Genomic DNA, 16932 nt, shown 5'->3' with positions numbered 1-16932 from the left:
AAGCAGCCCTCGAAGATGCCTTGCAGAACGCCGGTCTCCCATCCCCGGATTCGCTGTGGAATAAAACCGCTAGCGATCTCGCGGGTCACTGCTCTAACGGTGTCTACGTTCCGGCGACAACTGTCTACACCAAGCGTGCACCTCAATCCCCCCGCCGCCGGTCTTCCCCCAAGTCCTACCCCACTGAAACATACCACCGTCACCGTCGCTCCCTGATTGCCAAGCGTTCAGGACTTGATGACGAAACATGGTGGAAGTATCTCTGGGAGGGTGCCTGTAGCGATATTGTTGGCGACATCCTTGAAGCACTTGACGAAGAACTAGGGGCTCTTGCCGAACTCATCTGTGATCTAAAAGATCTATACGATGATGTTGAGGAGGCCTACGCCAACCGTAATGCGATCGAGTGTACCTGGACGGGTTGCTACCTCGAGGTAGTTGTCGCGACTTACTGGAACTTTACCTACACTGCAAGCGCGGAGTATGAGATCCCAGCGCAGACGCTGGTGCAATCCTCGGTTGGTAAGCTTAGCTGTGTGGACTGCGGTCTGAGCATCTCCAACCTTGAGTTTGTAGGCAGTGTCATGATTGCTACCTCCACGGGTAAGGTCATGAGCGCCTTCATGACGCCTACCATGAGCTGGACAGGAAACCTCGTCATGGGTCTCGAAACTACGGACGCTTGGTCTGGAGAATGGACCTATAACTTCGATACCCTCGAATTTAATCAGCCCGTCTCGGTCCCCGGTGAGTTCACTATCACGCCATCTGTGTTGTACAGTCTGGGAGTTCAGTGGTCCACTACTGCCGCTGTCGACATTACCGCAGGTGCCTCCATCAGCGTGAACAGTGGCACCCTCTACCTGGACTTCTCCAACAACCTCGCGACCGAGAGCGCGAATTGGTCGCCCACCGTGGAGTACACCTACCCGGTGTTCTCTTCTGCTGCGGAGGTTTCGTTCATTCCTATCATGAGAACATCGCTCGCCATCGCTGTTGTGATCGAGAACGCAAATTACGGCCAGCAGCCCATCTACATCAACTCCGACACGGCTATTGGCTTCAACGCCGCCCTCATCGAGGATGATGGAGAATATTGTAACGCTGGTGAGCTCGAGTTGACCTCCTACTCCAGCGTTAACAACGAAGTCCTCTTCACGGGTGGCTCCACCACCGTTCTCTCCCAGTCTGGTGACAAGGCCGGCCAGACCAAGTGTTTCAACGTTCCCAACGACATACCGACAGTAGATGAGGTCAGTGCCCTTCGCAACGTCGGTGCTGCCTTCTGTACTTCCTACCTAGGCTACGTGGCCCCCACCTCCGTCGCATACGCTGTCAGTACACGCACCGGGCCCTCGACCATACAGACCGTTGTGCCAACAACCATCTCAACCACATCCACCATCTTTGAATACCCCACAGTTACCACTGTCATCACACAGACAGCCACAGTGGACGCTACCTCCTATATGACCGTCTCCGGCTCTCAATCGCTTGGTGACTCGTACATGAAGAAACGAGCTCTTGAAACTGGCTCCTCAGTCAAGAAGCGCTCTATCAACAAGAAAAAGGACGCCGCTCCCCAGCCTACCAAGGCCGCTAAATTTGCTAAACGTACCGCTGTCGCCGAACCCACGCTGGTCTCCACCTGGGACGCCAGCAAGATCTCCCTTGCCTGTTCTCAGGTTGCCACTGGTACCGCCACAACCACCTTCTATACCTCCACCGCAACTGCCTACTCAGGTAGTGTCGTGAACACTGTGTACAGCACCGTGGATGCACTTGGTGCCCTCAAAACCGAGACCTTCTCGCGCATTGTGGTCTCTCAAACGGCCACCACTGTGACGGGTACCCAAACCGCCACAGCCACCACCGCGACTAGCTGTCCCCTTCAGACCCAAGTGTCCTGCTTCACCATCAGTGCCATCGGCCCCGATCACATCAATGGCAAACAGCTCTACATATCTGACAACAGCTCCTCTCCCGTCTGGGGTGGCTGGGGTGCCGGTTATGAGGTGGGTGTCTTCTACCTGACATGCGCGGGTGATCTCGTCGCGCTCCCCTCCATGGACGTCCTGGCACCTGCACAGGATATGTGGGTTGAATTCGGCAGCTTTGCTTCCACAACCACCAAGCAAAGTTGTTCGCAGGATACTTCATCAAGTATCCTCAGCTGTGGAAGTGGGTGGTATTCTACCTCGCCAACAGCGCTACGCTACACTGATTTCCGCGCATACAGTGGAGATTGGCAACCTGTTTGGAATGATGCGACAAACAAGGATGCATTGACGCCGGTCGTGTTGACTTATAATACTGTGGATTGTCCATGCCAGTACTAGTCTGGTTTTCTTTCTCTTATCATTCTTTCCAAATCTCTTTTATACTTTATGAGGTCTTGAATCTCAAGATCTCTTCTTTGTATTATGTCTGGATTTTGTTCATCTATATTTTTAGCAATAACTATAGTATTTCAGAGACCAAAATTCACATTATGACGGAAAAAATGCCCAGCGTATTTCGAATGTATGAGTATCAAGAAATTTAAATGACACTCTTATGACAATCCAGAGGTTCAAATGTTAGGTGAGGGGTCTGTCTATGCTTGAGGCTGATCGGGCCGCATAGCATCAATCAAGTGGGCAGGATTGTTTATTGTACCCTACCTCTGTTGTTTGATTGCCCGCCTAGCCTTACTAGGTGCAATAAAATGTCTGTAACCTTTCCAACCTTGGAATGTTAATCAGAAGTCGATTACTTCACATCATCTCTAGGCCTGGGCATATCACAATTCAATCATACACGTAAACCAATTTGACAAACGGAATGTCTTGTTAGGAAATTGATTGTTAGGAAATGAAACCGGGACTTACACAGAATAAAGAATACTTTGCACGATGATCGACTACTCGGTCTTTAGAACCCGGCTCAAAATAGCGGACATAACCACGTATCAACCCCTAAGATTGTAGATCGTCAGGTCGATTGCGGGCAGTCGTAACGTTGGGCACGGTCCGTACGGTCGCGTATCTGCCTTCATGAGGTTCAAACCATCTAGATTGACAGCGTTATAGATCTCGCCATTTCGGATTATACAGGGTAAAAGTGACATATAATTTAATAGAGTTGATGGTATTCAACACTTTGGTATCCGAGGATGATGTAACCGAAATGCATAATTTGCACTAATCATGTCTAAATAAATAGCTCTCTATCTTCGGTTCGGGAGCCAACCAACCAAATGCGACAAGCTAATCTAGATATAGTATTAGCGATGAATCAAGGATCTAAGAAGTCGATTAGCACTATGCCACTAGAGTTAGGGATACAACATAGACCGGACCTCCGGTCTGACCCACTTTCCCCTCGACAAGATAAAGGGGATCACCAATCAAGGCCGATCTCAACAATGCAAGGATCCTACCTTCCCAATCGATCTTAGCGATCTGCAGGAGCTATATATGATCAGGTCCCAGCCGAGCGGGGTTGTCTGGTTTTTGGATTTCTGCGATTTAATCTTTCAAATACTGGGGTTGACGTTCAAAATGGGAGGATTTTCACGATTGACGGCATTGGCAGCGCTGGTACCTTATGCCGCGGCTCAATTCGTTCCTGCGCCGACCGACTTGATCACCAAGAAAGGTCATGCTGGTATTAATGTGCGTTATAAGGAAGTGCCTGCCGGAATCTGCGAGCAGGATCCCGATGTAAAAAGTTACTCGGGTTATGCTGATGTTGGGGAGAATGAGCATATTTTTTGGTAAGAACGATGTGTTGATGGTTCTCTTTTTCTTTGTTATAAAGGTTCAAGACACTGACGGACAACAAAAGGTGGTTTTTTGAGACCAGAAATGGAGATCCTTCAGAAGTACGTCACGCGACCTTGTTTTAAGTAAAGAAGCTCACAATATCTAGGCGCCACTGACAGTTTGGATCAATGGTGGGCCCGGCTCATCTTCAATGATTGGATTATTCCAGGAGCTAGGTCCATGTGGAGTTGACTACGAGGGAAATGTATACAACAACCCTCATTCATGGAGCAACGTGAGCAATATGGTAAGTTCCCCCCAAAATTCTTTCCCACGAATTTTGCTGAATTGTCATTAGATCTTTATTGATCAACCCACTACAACCGGCTTCTCATATACAATCCCCATCCCGGGCTACCAGGACGACGAAGGCTATATCATCGAGTTGCCCAACACCACATGCCCAGACTATGCCCAGCAATACGGGACCTGCGGTACGTATTCCAAACCTGACATTGCACTGGTTCCAAATACAACACAGGGTGCTGCTCCAAACATGTGGAAGACCTTGCAAGGATTCATGGGTGCATTCCCTCAGTACTCAAAGAACGGCTTCAATTTCGCTACAGAGAGCTATGGAGGTCACTATGGCCCAGTCTTCAACAGTAAGTCTACCTCCATAGTCGAAGATCACAGAGAAATGCTAACCGATGTAGCCTACTTCCTGGAGCAGAATGCCAAAAAGATCCCCGGTGCAATCGATATCGAACTTGAAAACGTATTCATCGGTAATGGCTGGTTCGATCCCTTGATCCAGTACCAGGCATATTACAATTTCTCCGTGTCCCCTGGTAACACATACGACTATGATCCATATAACTCAACTATAAAGGCGGAGTGGTATAACAACCTCTATGGAAAGGGAAACTGCGTTGATCAAACTCTGGAATGTTACGCCACCGGTCGGAATGATATCTGCTCCGCAGCAGACGACTTTTGCGCGGATAAAGTCGAGTCGCTTTACGATATCTACTCGGGGCGCGACGAATATGACATGCGTGAGCTGAGCTCTGATCCGTTCCCTTACGTGTTCTATGTGGACTATCTCAATTCCCCGAAGGTTCAAGCGGCGATCGGCGCATACCAGAATTTCTCCGAGTCGTCTAATACTGTCGGTACTGCCTTTGGAAGTACTGGAGATGATGACCGTATGTCTGGCACAATAGGAGATGTGAAGAAGTTGATAGAATCTGGAGTCCAGGTGGTTATGTATTTCGGCGATGCGTATGAGTCCCCTCCAGCTTCAACTGACCATAACGAAGAGTTATCGAGCTGACATTAACATTCATCAAGTGACTACAACTGCAACTGGCTTGGCGGCCAAGTTATCGCAAAGGAGATTAACGCTCCTGGTTACGAAGAGGCAGGTTTCGTAAACCTCACCACTTCGGATGGGATCGTTCACGGACAAGTCCGACAGAGCGACTTGTACACTTTTGTTCGAATTTATGAATCTGGCCACGAAGTGCCATTCTATCAGCCTCTGGCTGCATTGTCATTCTTTGAGAGGGGACTCTCTAGGAAGGATATCGCCACCGGAAAGAAGAAGATGACACAGCATGGAGGCTATCGAACTGTGGGAACCCCTACAAGCGATTACCGAGAGGGGAATAGCACGATCGATTTCAAGGATCTTCCAAGTAATGCTACATATAACACCACACTTAATGGACCCAATCCATAGGATGTTGATAGGCAAGTGGGCAGAGGCTTGGTGGAATCAACTTTGACCGTACCTGGTGTTTTTGGAGATTTGGTTGTATAGCCTTGGTTCTCGAGAATATCACATTCTTTTTTTTTCCAACAAATAGATTAAAATAGTTGATACACAGAGAAATCGTATATGATGCTCAAAATAATTACGAGGTCAGCGCTGGCAATACAGTTGATCGCCACCTAGATCGGTCACCGCGCAAAACTTCGACAACGGTGAAACCTCACCCCGACTGCTACTATATCACTATTGAGATACGACTTTCCCGATGATGACTCAAACTTCAGTCTGTCTAACTCTCGTGACTGCAAGATGAGGACATGATTATTTATTAAGAGCAGAGACCTCAATTATGGTCATTTGCCCGGGTCCAGAACTGTGCTCATGTATCAGGAGCTGGGAAGCTGGAAAGGAAATGCAGCTGATATAGAATTCCTGCAGGTCACAGCCACTCTTCCTAAGCGTCACCATTGGGATAGACGCTTGCAAGTGGTATAAACATGGCTCTCCAGCGGTACTTTGAAACCTGTCGTTTACGTGAAAACAACAGCTGGCATGCCTGTGAAGCCATCTGAAGTACTTGATTTGCCAAGCAATATTTGATTCCTCTCCTAGATGCTGTGACATTCCTAGCTCGATCTTAGCTGTCACCCATACTAGCGACCTCCAAGGCGTGTAGTAGATTGCATAAATTTTCCGTTGTGACAGGGAGGTCTTGACTTGCTGGGTACTTGCGTTGAATGTCTCTTATACAAATTTGGAGCAACTCTCGAATTGAATAAAGCGTCAAGGCATATAGATGGTTGTTAGATTCGCGAGCTTCACCTGTAGATAGCACAGGCCGGGCTCTACCATGAGCTATCCAATCTCGAGTCGCGATTGTCTCTTCACCATTCAACAGGGTCTCCTCGGTCTTTTTGATAGATGAGCCAGTGTCGCTTGCTTCCTCGGTCGAGATCATACAGTAAGCCCAAAGACACAAGCCACCGTGATAAATCGCGGTGGCGTGGAACTCCGTCATGACCTCCATGGGAAGACCTCGGATTAGCTTAAGAAGTTGACCGGCATGCCACAGAGCCTTGCGGCATTCGCTTGATCTGACCCATTGTCGCGCCATGGTATACGCGGACTGTGCCTCTTCGAGCCCTTCTTTCCCTGCTAGGCACTCTAGCTGGTCGATTGAAACGGAAAGATGCAGCGACAGCAGTTGTTGCAGAAGGAGGGTTGAAACAGATGGTTTTGATCTGGGTGGGCATAGATCAAACTGATGTGATAGTTCCTCCAATGCCTGAATCAACCACCGGCGCTGGCTATCTTTCCACAAAATATGTTCAGAAGAGTTGACACCCTGCAAATATCCAACCGTCGCTTGAAACTTCCGATATACTTGAATTAAAGATGAGATACTGTATTGCACAGCTAATCTCGTGATATTGATATCGTAGATATTCGGAAGGGACTGAAGTTGAGACAAGTCCGCCAAGCAGTTGAAAACAGAGACATGCACTGGATCCTCGGCAAATTGCGAGAAGAAAATAGTTTTCCAGCTGGCAGCAGAGCTGGCAAACCATAAAGAATTTGTCAAAGGGAGTCGAAGAGAGAGTTCTGTGTAGTGTAGTGGACCTGCCACTGACATTATGAGCGACTCCTGGCCGCAATGGAATAGGAGATGGTATATCAGCCTAGACAGCGTGACCACCGTTCAGTCAGCAGAGCCTCACTAAGGCTGTGTGATAAATAATTGTGACATACCTAGTAAATGACTCCTGCTCCACCCAAGCTCGCCATTTTGTTTCTAAGGCCTCACCCTCGTCGTCGGGGCATGGTCGGATTGGCGTGTAGGAAGACTTTCGGAAACGGCCACATCCTCGAAGCATCTAGTCATCCGGATGACATTGTCAGCATTTCTCAATGCGAACAGTTGTGACCTTATAGTGATAAGGGCAAAGGTGCCACACATTTACTAGATTACCGAGGCTCCCACTAGCCATTTCCATCTTACGCCTAACACCACTCCATAGGCCAATATGCAACTCCAGTGCATATGCTTGTAGGAAATGCAAGTCTCTAGTCAGGATATTAGATACTCGGGACTAACTCCACCACGAAATAGTTAGTGAAACACATTTCCATGCTAACCATTCCCCTTCGGTTTTCCTTGTGTGTCTCTAACACTTACAATCTTCGCCAGCTGAACTGTAAGCAGCTCGTGCATTGCCAGGCCAAATTTCTGTATGGCACGGCTTGATGCACGTATGGCACCCAAAGCAATAAGGCCCGCGACCAGCTCAGTTGAGGCTGTAGTGATATCGAACGTGGGAATATGAACCCAGGTGTCGTCTTGTTTACTCATCCAGAAAAGAGACGATCGGAGTAACACTCCCAGTGTATCGCAGGATGGAAATGCCGGTGTGGGGCGGAGACTTTCTCGCGAAACTGATGCTCCAACTAACATCGTCAGTAGGCGATCGCGCACCAGTGGTGGACAGCTGCAGCGCATTGGTTGAATATCGCATTCATGGACGATCTCATCCGCAATGGCCATTCCGTACGCAGCTGACAGGTTTTCTTCCTCTTCTTCCTGGAAATTCCGTGCAGTCGGTGTCCACGGCCCGTGGACCATTTTGAATGCATCTCTGATGAGCTTAATCTTGCTCTCCGCAACAATTGGGTTGGTGGATATCGATGTTAGAACTGCGTCACTGCCAGAGCTACCATGAAAGTGAGTTTCTGGAAGGGAGAACAAGACGTTCGGACTCGTAGAGACATCGAGGTAATCGTCCAGATTAAAGTGCGGATAAAGGAGGCCAATGTCCCAATTTTCGTGAGCTATTGCCTGCTGTGGCTCGCCGGGGCTTGACAATGAACGGCTTGCCGAGACTGGTGGTGGAGAAAGACGGCAATTATCTGCAGGATATATCGCGTGAGGCAGGAACCAAATATACTTCGTTGCCACTTGAAAGTGCGAATCCGACATACCGGACTCTTTCTGTGCCGTAAGTGTATCAAGCAACATTGCGTCGGGTGGGTAGTTGGCTTCAGTTTGAGCGCCCCCATCTGGTGAGATCACTTCGTCTAGCGCATTTGAGGTCATTTCTTCAGAAATGGGGGTGAGACCCATTAGCTCATCAGGCTCCAATATATTAATGTCAACGGCTCTGGAGCATTGTATCCCCTTCCGTAGACAACGCGTGCACTTTGCAAGGTTATCACACTTTGTCTTTGACGTGGCACATGCACGGCAGGCTTTTAATGCTCTGGGAGCCCTGAATTGACGGGGTTGCTGTAGTTTAGTCGCTCGGGCACTCCTGCAGCTATTCTCTATGTGTTCTTTGAGCTTTTGTCTGCAAAGTCTATTAGGTCCCGTCATTCACTTGTTTTCTACTGGGTTGGGGTAAGGCACACTATGTATATCCACATACATGAGCTTGAATTTGGTGAGACATAGCCCGCATTGGAATGGTCGCAGTCTTTTATCCATCGCGTGGGCGGGCAAATGGTGAGTTGCACAATGTCAGTTGGGATTTATTTACGAACCTTCCCCACCGTCTGAGTCCTTCCCCGCTCTGAAGTCAAAAACCATGTGGAGCCGAAACATCAAGCAAAGGCTCAGGCGTGGTAATGTATTTAATTTCTTTATTCTTTTGTCTTTATTTTTGTTTTTTTGTTAGCCTAGCCTACTTTTATGACTGAAGCTGATGCGAGCTTGTCAACTGTATCATAAATTCTCTGATACATGAACTAGCAGCCTTGTAATTATTCAGACATTCATAAGTTGAGCTCTGCCAGGCCTAGAGGCTCCCATAGGGAACCACCGCCATCCTTCCACCGAAGTTTTCCCCTAATGACCACTAAACAAGTAATGTACCGCCCTTCGATAGTGATGACAAAGTTTGGTTTTCCCACGCCTCAAGCACCATAGAATGTAATCTATAGCATGATGCGAAGGCAGCGATTTGCATGCCTTACGTGTCCCCAATATTTGAGGAGACCACCATGCATGCATCGAACAAGACAGCTGTAGCTTTGATTATCTAAGAGACAACCGAGAAGTCAAGTTACCTGCCTAATTCCTATGCGAAGTCCACAAGCACTACGACCGACAATTTGGCCAATAGTTTGCCGAGGATTTCCGGCATTCCGATCTCTTACATAATAGCTCTTAACTAGTTCGAGCTTACTCAAATCCCAGACATGGATGAATTGTTGTATCACTAGTCTGCGAAGAACAAGTAAAGAATAGGATACAAAATTATTGCGGTCTTGGAGAAGCTCTTGTTTGCTCCAACACTTATGGAGAGCTGCTGTGAGACTGACCATCTATAATGCGAGAAAACTTATAAAATGAACTAAGATTTTGTAGATACTATGTATGATCGAAGCTTCTCTTTGCTGGACCTCTCCCGTTGCATAATCTGACTTGAACGATAGTATTTAGAGAGAATTTCTGAAATGCATTAATGTGTGGAACTAGTCAATAAAAAAACGTCAATTTGGAAGATTGGATCTCAATCCTGACAAACGACAAAATTCGGCTTTGAAATACTGAGAGCAGTCATAAGATCGTAAACTGCGGAGGTCAAAGTTTTGTCCTCCAAACCCTTACATTGTAACAGCTCCCGGAGACATATCATAACCTCGCTGGTCGAGGACAACGCAACCATATTTTCATTTTTTGCCTCCTTAGTGGACGGAAATCCGCTAATCATAGGGTACCCTTCTTTCAGATTTACCCATTGCTGTATCTTCGTCAATTCGTGGGTATCCAGAGTAAATTGTGCAGTTGCATCTGCTGGTATTGAGCCATCAATGGCGCCAATTGTTCCATACATCCATAAGCACAAGCTGACCTGGTATGCTATAATAGAGTGAAACTCGGTGAATTGTGCCGGGGGTATTTGACGCAAGTAGCGGACTGCCTGGCCAGCACTCGAAACGGCAAGTCGGGCTTGCTGGCGCTGGCTCCATATCTTTGCACTCCGATATACAGATTTGGCTTCATCTTGGCCGTCACGACCCGCAGCAATTTCGATCTGATCGAATGGAGTGAAAAGATGCATGAAAAGGAGTTCAATCAATAATGACCGCTGGGAAGCTTCTGGGGTTTTCCGGCTTTGATTGATTATTCGCATGCTTTGTAGAAGACTTTGGAGGTGATGCTGCTGACTTTCACTGGAAATGATATGAATTCGTGTCGTATCATATTCGCCAGAACCGCAAAGACCTTGAATTTGCTGGTAGTCACGGATCATAGAAGAAATGCAATGTAGAAGTATGAATTGAGCCAGATCGAAGTCATATATCTCAGGCAAGTACAAAAGGACCAATGGATTCATAATGGAATCGCGGGTGGAAATATCTCGTGATGGGCCGTTACTTGTCAAGCTGAGGAGTATATTCTTCCACTCGAGTGATGATTTGGCCATCCAGAGTTGTCGATGGGATGGAAGTGGAAGTGATAATTCAGCGTATGAAACAGGCGGTCGGCTGCCAGTTGTCAAGGACGCCTTCGAGCAATGCACTTGTATGTGATATACTAATCTATGGAGCGATTTTAGTTCTCTTAGGCCTGATACCCTAGTCATGTTCGACACGTACCTCTTGAATGACTCCCTTTCCACCCAATCGCTCCATTGAACTTCAAGCACTTCACTATCATCGCCAGGAGATATGCTAATATCGTCATATGCCGAGCTGCGATAACGACCACCACACCGCAGCATCTATGGTAAAATTAACTCCACCCCCTCTAACAGCAAAGGGTACATACGTGAATGATGCTTCCCACAACCGCTTCGGATATTTCCATCATACGCCTGTCCCCACTCCATAATCCAATCTGGATGAAAAGTGCAAAGGCCTGAAGATATTGTAGTTGACGCGTGCGTATGATATTGTTTTCAAACTAATTTCAGTCCCCGTCGTTAGTGCCACGATTCAGGCACAAGAAAGATTATACGCAGGAGTGGACCTTACCACTTGAAAGAGATATGGATGAAGGATACTATGTAGAGCTTTGCCAAACCTTCGAACGTCACTATTTGTGGACTGCATGGCGCTTGAGGCAGCACAGGCCATTACCAGCTCCAGGGGGGCTTTATTTGCATCATAGGTGGCGATATGGATCCATGTATCCTCTTCCAAAGCATGTGATTCAAAAAACCCCAGTAAGAGCTGGCTGAAAACTTCCGCCGACGGAAAGGCCGACGCCACCCTTGTTACATTTTCTTTGGCGCAATTCTTGAGTATCATGCCAAGAATTTCATCCCTGGTATCTGTAGACACAATTCTGGAGTATGAATTGTTTCGCAGGTTGGCGGAGTATGGGTCATATAGATGGGACGTAGGCTCGAGGTGGACGTTCGCCTCTTCAGCCTTACGGTGATTTTGCCAATCTGGATTCCAGTGGCCGACTGTTTTCCCAAATGCTAACGTAACATTCGATAAATCAAGTAAGGAAGTCAAAAGAACTTCAAAATTATCTTTGGATTTTATCGGTGATTGAGAGAACGAATGACGAATGAATGGCGCCATAGAAAAGCCACTTGCAGAGAATAGAACATTGTCATGTTTCTCTTGGCACGTGGGCAATTGGGGTTGTTTTTCATCTGAATCATCAAAGCTGCCATTATCCGGCTGTAGGGAATAATTTTCTGAGGCTAGTTAATCAGCTGTCATGGATCAACACACAAAGAAATTGCTCCATGGTCAAAGTCTTCGAGTTTCCACATTGGGGAGTTTACCTGGGCAAAGTCCCAATGATTGCGGTAATTGTGGACTTAAGATAGATTCCCCTGTTCTATCGCCAACGGCAGCCTCCAGACAGAGACTCTCAGTTGCCCTCGGACTAATTTCAGCTGGATATGACTGCTCTGAGTTTCCAATGGTCCCCGATGCTTCCACGTTCAATACCGTAGGCCTGATACATGGTATATTACGCTTCTGACATCTCTGGCAGCGCAAATTGTTGTCGCATCGCGCCTTGGCCGCCGCACAGTAATCACATGCCTGCGAGGCACGAGGTGCACGACGATGGCGGTGTCTGTTGACTTGCCGGCGCTGCATGTCCATGGACATATATTCGGTAATTCCGGAGTGACCGAGATGAACTGGCTTCACACACAATTGCTTCCTTATTTCAGGAAAGGAATTCGTGTGGACAGGGTGTGTAGGTCTAGAATCCCGAGATCATGTGACGAAACTCAAAGGGAATAAATGCGGGGAGATGACGCGGACGGTGGCGTGCCTGGGGTAATGAAGAAATGGCTGACCTCGTCTGAGTCCCCCCATATAGCAAAGGCTATCGTCGATTATAGCCAAGGAAACTGATACTCCTATAGTGGCACAAAAATCCGATGGTATATGTACAGGAGTTCTTGAAGTTACCTGGACTTCGCTACGACAACAAACACCCATTATACATGTTATCTTCTATGGACTATATATTATTGGGCTAAGGATGCCGTTTCGTGGTCGAGTGGATGGAACTCCATGGCAGTCTGCCCACGATATTCTTACTCTTCATAAAGTAGGCGTGTCGAATATGTACAGAGAGAGGCTATGATTCTGTCAAGGTTGGTGGCTTCTGATGTGGTCCACTTCCCGACCTAATCAAATTATTTTGTTTCCGCCTTATCCCAAGCTCTTAATTCTCATATGCGAGGCCTTTGACAAGTGAGAAAGAATTAAAGATTGTGAGGATGGGCGAGGTCTTGAAGTCTGCAAACATATCGTGTTAGAACACATCTATCCACTATTGTCGCTGAAGGTCATTCCAACCCCCAACGAATCAGAAACAACGCATTCTTTGAAGGACTCATATTGTGAAATCTGAAGGGCCAAGAGCACGACCGGAGGAACTCATATCTACTGAGACCTGGGACGCAGCAGCAGAACATGGTATTATATATATGTGGAATTTGATGCGATTTATTATGCTCAATAGCAAAAAAGGAAACACAAATATCTGTTCTCAACGCCACGATGTACCTGTGCTTAGCACAACGAAAGTCCACCCGTGACCGGCAGATACAATCCATTCAACCACGCCGCCTTAGCCTCACAAAGCTCTGCCACAACCCAGGCAACCTCCTCAGGGTGTGCAAACCGTGATTCCACCGGGACCCGGTCCAATCGAGAACGTAGGAGATCCAACAAGGCACCCGGTGCCGCAAGAAGGGTCTCGGTAGCCACAGGACCTGGCGCAACAGTATTTACCGTACAGCCGTGCTTGCGAGGCAAATCACGGGCCCAGCACCTCGTAAAGCTTTCTATCATGCCTTTACTCCCAGCATAGATGCTCATATCGGGGTCAGGATCCCTGGAGGTAGAGCTTCCAATATTGATGATACGAGATCCGATGGGTGCAAGCAATGGTAGAATGGCATGCGTCAGGAGGAATGTTCCTCTCCCATTCAGGTTGAATGTCTTCTCCCACGCGTCCTCTACCTCAAAGTTGCTACTGTCGGATATACTGCAGATACCGCTGTACCCAGCATTATTGACAAGAATATCGATTTTTCCGAAGTGGGCCGCTGCGGCTGCGGAAAGTTGCCTGGGTCCGTCTATCGTCGCAAGGTCGGCTTCCACGATTATTGATTTTGATTTTGCGTCTCCGGCCAGTGACCCTAGTACCTCGAGCGCGGTGCTTGCTTCTGAGGGGTAGGGATAGTTGACGATGACCGCGGCGCCGCGGGCCGACAGCTCGCGGGCAATGGCCGCTCCGATCCCTGACGATGAGCCACTGACAAGGGCAACCTTTCCTTTTAGTGATAAATGTGACGACTCCATGACAATGGCCTATATTGGTACATTGGGGAGCAGTGCGGCACATTTCTTATATCACTGATACCCAACGGGATAAACTGTACTTCGAATGTCGAAATGAGATGATCGCTCCACTTCCCGGAAGCCGACCCGAGACTTGCATCTGTTAATCCGAGGTCATTCTTTCCATCCTCGGAACGGACCAATATATTAATTTTGATCCCGATGTTCAATGTCCCGTGAATGCTCCACCATTTGTCGTGTGCTTTTCGTATGTGCCAACAGCGGAACTCTTCCGGAAGGGGTTAACTAGGGAAGTTGGACTGCCATATATACACGTTCAATATTCAAAGGTTCTAGCACAGAGCATGACACTACAAGTCTACAACATAACCGGCATCTGTATCAATGAGGAGGAACTACTAGTCGTGAACTTATTCGACTCCGTGTGAGCTGGATCTACTATTTATATACTTGATAAACGGAGCACTTCCCATGATTGAATTGTGGCTGCTCTCAAACTAATTGATGGCGATGGTCCCACCCACCTTTTTGACACTGTATTGAACAACATTTCCACGTTCTTTCTTCGGAATTCTCCTGTGGGCGTTTGAGAAAGACGAGTATCAAGCTTTTTTTTAGTGATTCTATAATTCTTGCTACTATGATTTCCCTATAACCTGCCGTATCTTCTACACTGCTTTCTACGTCAACTTCTATCTGATTAGGCGTGTGGTCTAGCTCGTGGAATATCTTGTTGAGGACCCTGTCCTGAAATTTGGGGTCAGGGTTGTTATTTCCAGGGAAAAGGGGTTACTCAGTAATCAGCGTCGAGATTGATATCGTATATGGATGAAGTGGTATGTCTATCTACTTCCATTCAACATCGAAAATTGGCCCTAGCTAGGTCAAGAATGATGAAATTGCGACATCACGTCCGGACCAAAAGGAAAAGGCTTATTTTCAATTGTAAGGTTAAGGAGGTGGATCGGGTGGAGTGAGGAGAAAAATAATCATAACTGGTATCAAAATAGATGCCATCATTATTTGAGGGCGGCAGTAGCTCAAAGACAGGTGGCATTATTTCCGAATTTACAAATGACAAACCAGTGCTCAAGTAGTGATATTAGTTAAAAGCTGAGTGTAATTCGATGTATCCAAGAAATGATTTCCTTGTCAAGCCGAGGGCATCCCAACCCTCCCGCGAAGGCTAGGCAAGTCAACAAGGGGAAATTCTAAAGCACTCCACCGTTTTAGGTCGTGAGCAATAAGAGGAAGTTTTGCTCTTTCACCACCCAACATCCCCCGAATGTCATCGGAGTGTTTCCATTTCCCCTCAAGTGTAATGCAGCTTACGTCTGAATCCTTCTCCCATATTGGACGTATATCACCACTTAGCTCAGATGCTAAGATTCCGTTCGCACCACATACAATGCACACAACATGATTCCCCTGACGGAACTCAATTTTGAGCTGATGACAGTACGGGCAGCTCCCTGGCTCCTCAGTGCCCAGATACTTCACTTCTCCCAAAGGCTGACCCATTTGGCTCGCTACACGTCGGGCCAAGATCTCCGCACGAGCAATCGCATTATCAGGATCCAGTAATACGGACCCCGCATTCGCGAAGCCGGGTAAGACAATTTGATCGACGACCTGTGCGTGAAGTGGATAGACCACAGAGTGCATTGTTGGCAGGGCCATAGTCCACTGCTCTGGAAACTCGGGGCCTGATCCGGCCACCGCGATAAAGCCCGCCACGCGAGGCTTGAGTTCGCGCAGATCAATCTGGACATGCTGCCATTCCGGATCCCCGGATTCCTGGAGGGCTTTCATTCGATGGGCATTGGACACGTCGGCGTATGGTCCGAGGATGGCATCAGCCAGTGCTTTTAGGGCCCCTGGAGGTTGGTGGCTGTAGACTGGGGTTGCGATGATGAGGGCATCGGCGTCCATTATTGCGTTGTATGCCGCTTCGCGATCGTCTGGCTCTGTCGCATCTTGTATTTGCCTTCCTTCATCGTTGCGGTCCGGTATTATTGTGTTGTCTACCCTGAGTGGTTGGCGATGTCTTGGTATTGCAACGGAAGGTATGTGCATCCACGATACCGTTGTGTTGGAGTCTTCGTTAATCGCCGCTTTTAAGGCGGCTTTGAGCAGTATCTCCGAGTTGCCGTTCAGGGAGCCATTGCACAGCCCTAGGATATGCATTTTTGTGTGAAATCAGTGCGAAGTTTGAACAAGCGACGAATAACGATATATGTGCGGCTATTTGTGTACAAGTCTTACAATGAGTGTGTGTAATGGATTTAAAAGCTACGAAATAGCTAGTTTGCCGGCCGATGACGGAGTTCCCGAACAAATCGGATACTTGTCTTCTCGGTGGTATCCCACTTTACTCTGATTATATTTGATTTTGTGAAGGCCGGAAAGCCGGTACCCGCTGCGATATAATATTGTGCTTGGCAGAACTTCGGAAGTCAATATGTCGGAATTCCCGTTAAATCTCGGGATCTTTTGGGAAGCTTTGCAGTTACCAAAAAATGTGATTTGCAACTACAAGCTAGTCTGCAACGTATTTAAAATGACTAGAGTTGAAGAATCCTTGAAATACGCAGGACATTGTGCTTGCATGATCTTGCCACT

At 47.6% G+C, this 16932-nt stretch overlaps 6 protein-coding genes across 6 annotated transcripts; 1 reads left to right on the top strand and 5 right to left on the bottom strand.

Annotated features, from left to right (window-relative positions):
- Positions 1 to 359: 359 nt before the first annotated feature.
- N7503_004443 (uncharacterized protein) lies at positions 360 to 2160 on the bottom strand (the record flags this gene model as incomplete). Its single annotated transcript, XM_057063990.1, has 5 exons — positions 360 to 1298; positions 1349 to 1428; positions 1619 to 1731; positions 1783 to 2082; positions 2132 to 2160. The coding sequence occupies 5 exons, from the start codon at positions 2158 to 2160 to the stop codon at positions 360 to 362; spliced, it is 1461 nt and encodes a 486-aa protein (XP_056921733.1).
- A 1382-nt stretch (positions 2161 to 3542) lies between these two features.
- N7503_004442 (Peptidase S10 serine carboxypeptidase) lies at positions 3543 to 5490 on the top strand (the record flags this gene model as incomplete). The annotated part of the gene is made up of 6 exons (XM_057063989.1): positions 3543 to 3757; positions 3829 to 3865; positions 3913 to 4053; positions 4105 to 4411; positions 4463 to 5030; positions 5100 to 5490. The coding sequence occupies 6 exons, from the start codon at positions 3543 to 3545 to the stop codon at positions 5488 to 5490; spliced, it is 1659 nt and encodes a 552-aa protein (XP_056921732.1).
- A 670-nt stretch (positions 5491 to 6160) lies between these two features.
- N7503_004441 (uncharacterized protein) lies at positions 6161 to 8614 on the bottom strand (the record flags this gene model as incomplete). The annotated part of the gene is made up of 3 exons (XM_057063988.1): positions 6161 to 7202; positions 7273 to 7397; positions 7700 to 8614. 3 exons carry the CDS (start codon positions 8612 to 8614, stop codon positions 6161 to 6163), a joined length of 2082 nt encoding a protein of 693 aa, XP_056921731.1.
- Positions 8615 to 10028: 1414 nt separating this feature from the next.
- On the bottom strand, positions 10029 to 11425 carry N7503_004440 (uncharacterized protein; the record flags this gene model as incomplete). Its single annotated transcript, XM_057063987.1, has 3 exons — positions 10029 to 11061; positions 11119 to 11243; positions 11291 to 11425. Coding segments are annotated over 3 exons (1293 nt in total), but the record flags the coding sequence as incomplete, so codon positions are not given.
- A 2090-nt stretch (positions 11426 to 13515) lies between these two features.
- On the bottom strand, positions 13516 to 14310 carry N7503_004439 (SDR family NAD(P)-dependent oxidoreductase; the record flags this gene model as incomplete). The annotated part of the gene is made up of 1 exon (XM_057063986.1): positions 13516 to 14310. The coding sequence occupies one exon, from the start codon at positions 14308 to 14310 to the stop codon at positions 13516 to 13518; it is 795 nt and encodes a 264-aa protein (XP_056921729.1).
- A 1152-nt stretch (positions 14311 to 15462) lies between these two features.
- Positions 15463 to 16497, bottom strand: N7503_004438 (flavodoxin family protein; the record flags this gene model as incomplete). The annotated part of the gene is made up of 1 exon (XM_057063985.1): positions 15463 to 16497. One exon carries the CDS (start codon positions 16495 to 16497, stop codon positions 15463 to 15465), a length of 1035 nt encoding a protein of 344 aa, XP_056921728.1.
- Positions 16498 to 16932: the final 435 nt, after the last annotated feature.

This window comes from Penicillium pulvis, assembly GCF_028828015.1.
Source record: "Penicillium pulvis strain IBT 33274 chromosome Unknown contig_23_segment0_segment0, whole genome shotgun sequence".
Taxonomy (NCBI): domain Eukaryota; kingdom Fungi; phylum Ascomycota; class Eurotiomycetes; order Eurotiales; family Aspergillaceae; genus Penicillium; species Penicillium pulvis.
This window is presented reverse-complemented; position numbering and strand designations above follow the sequence as displayed.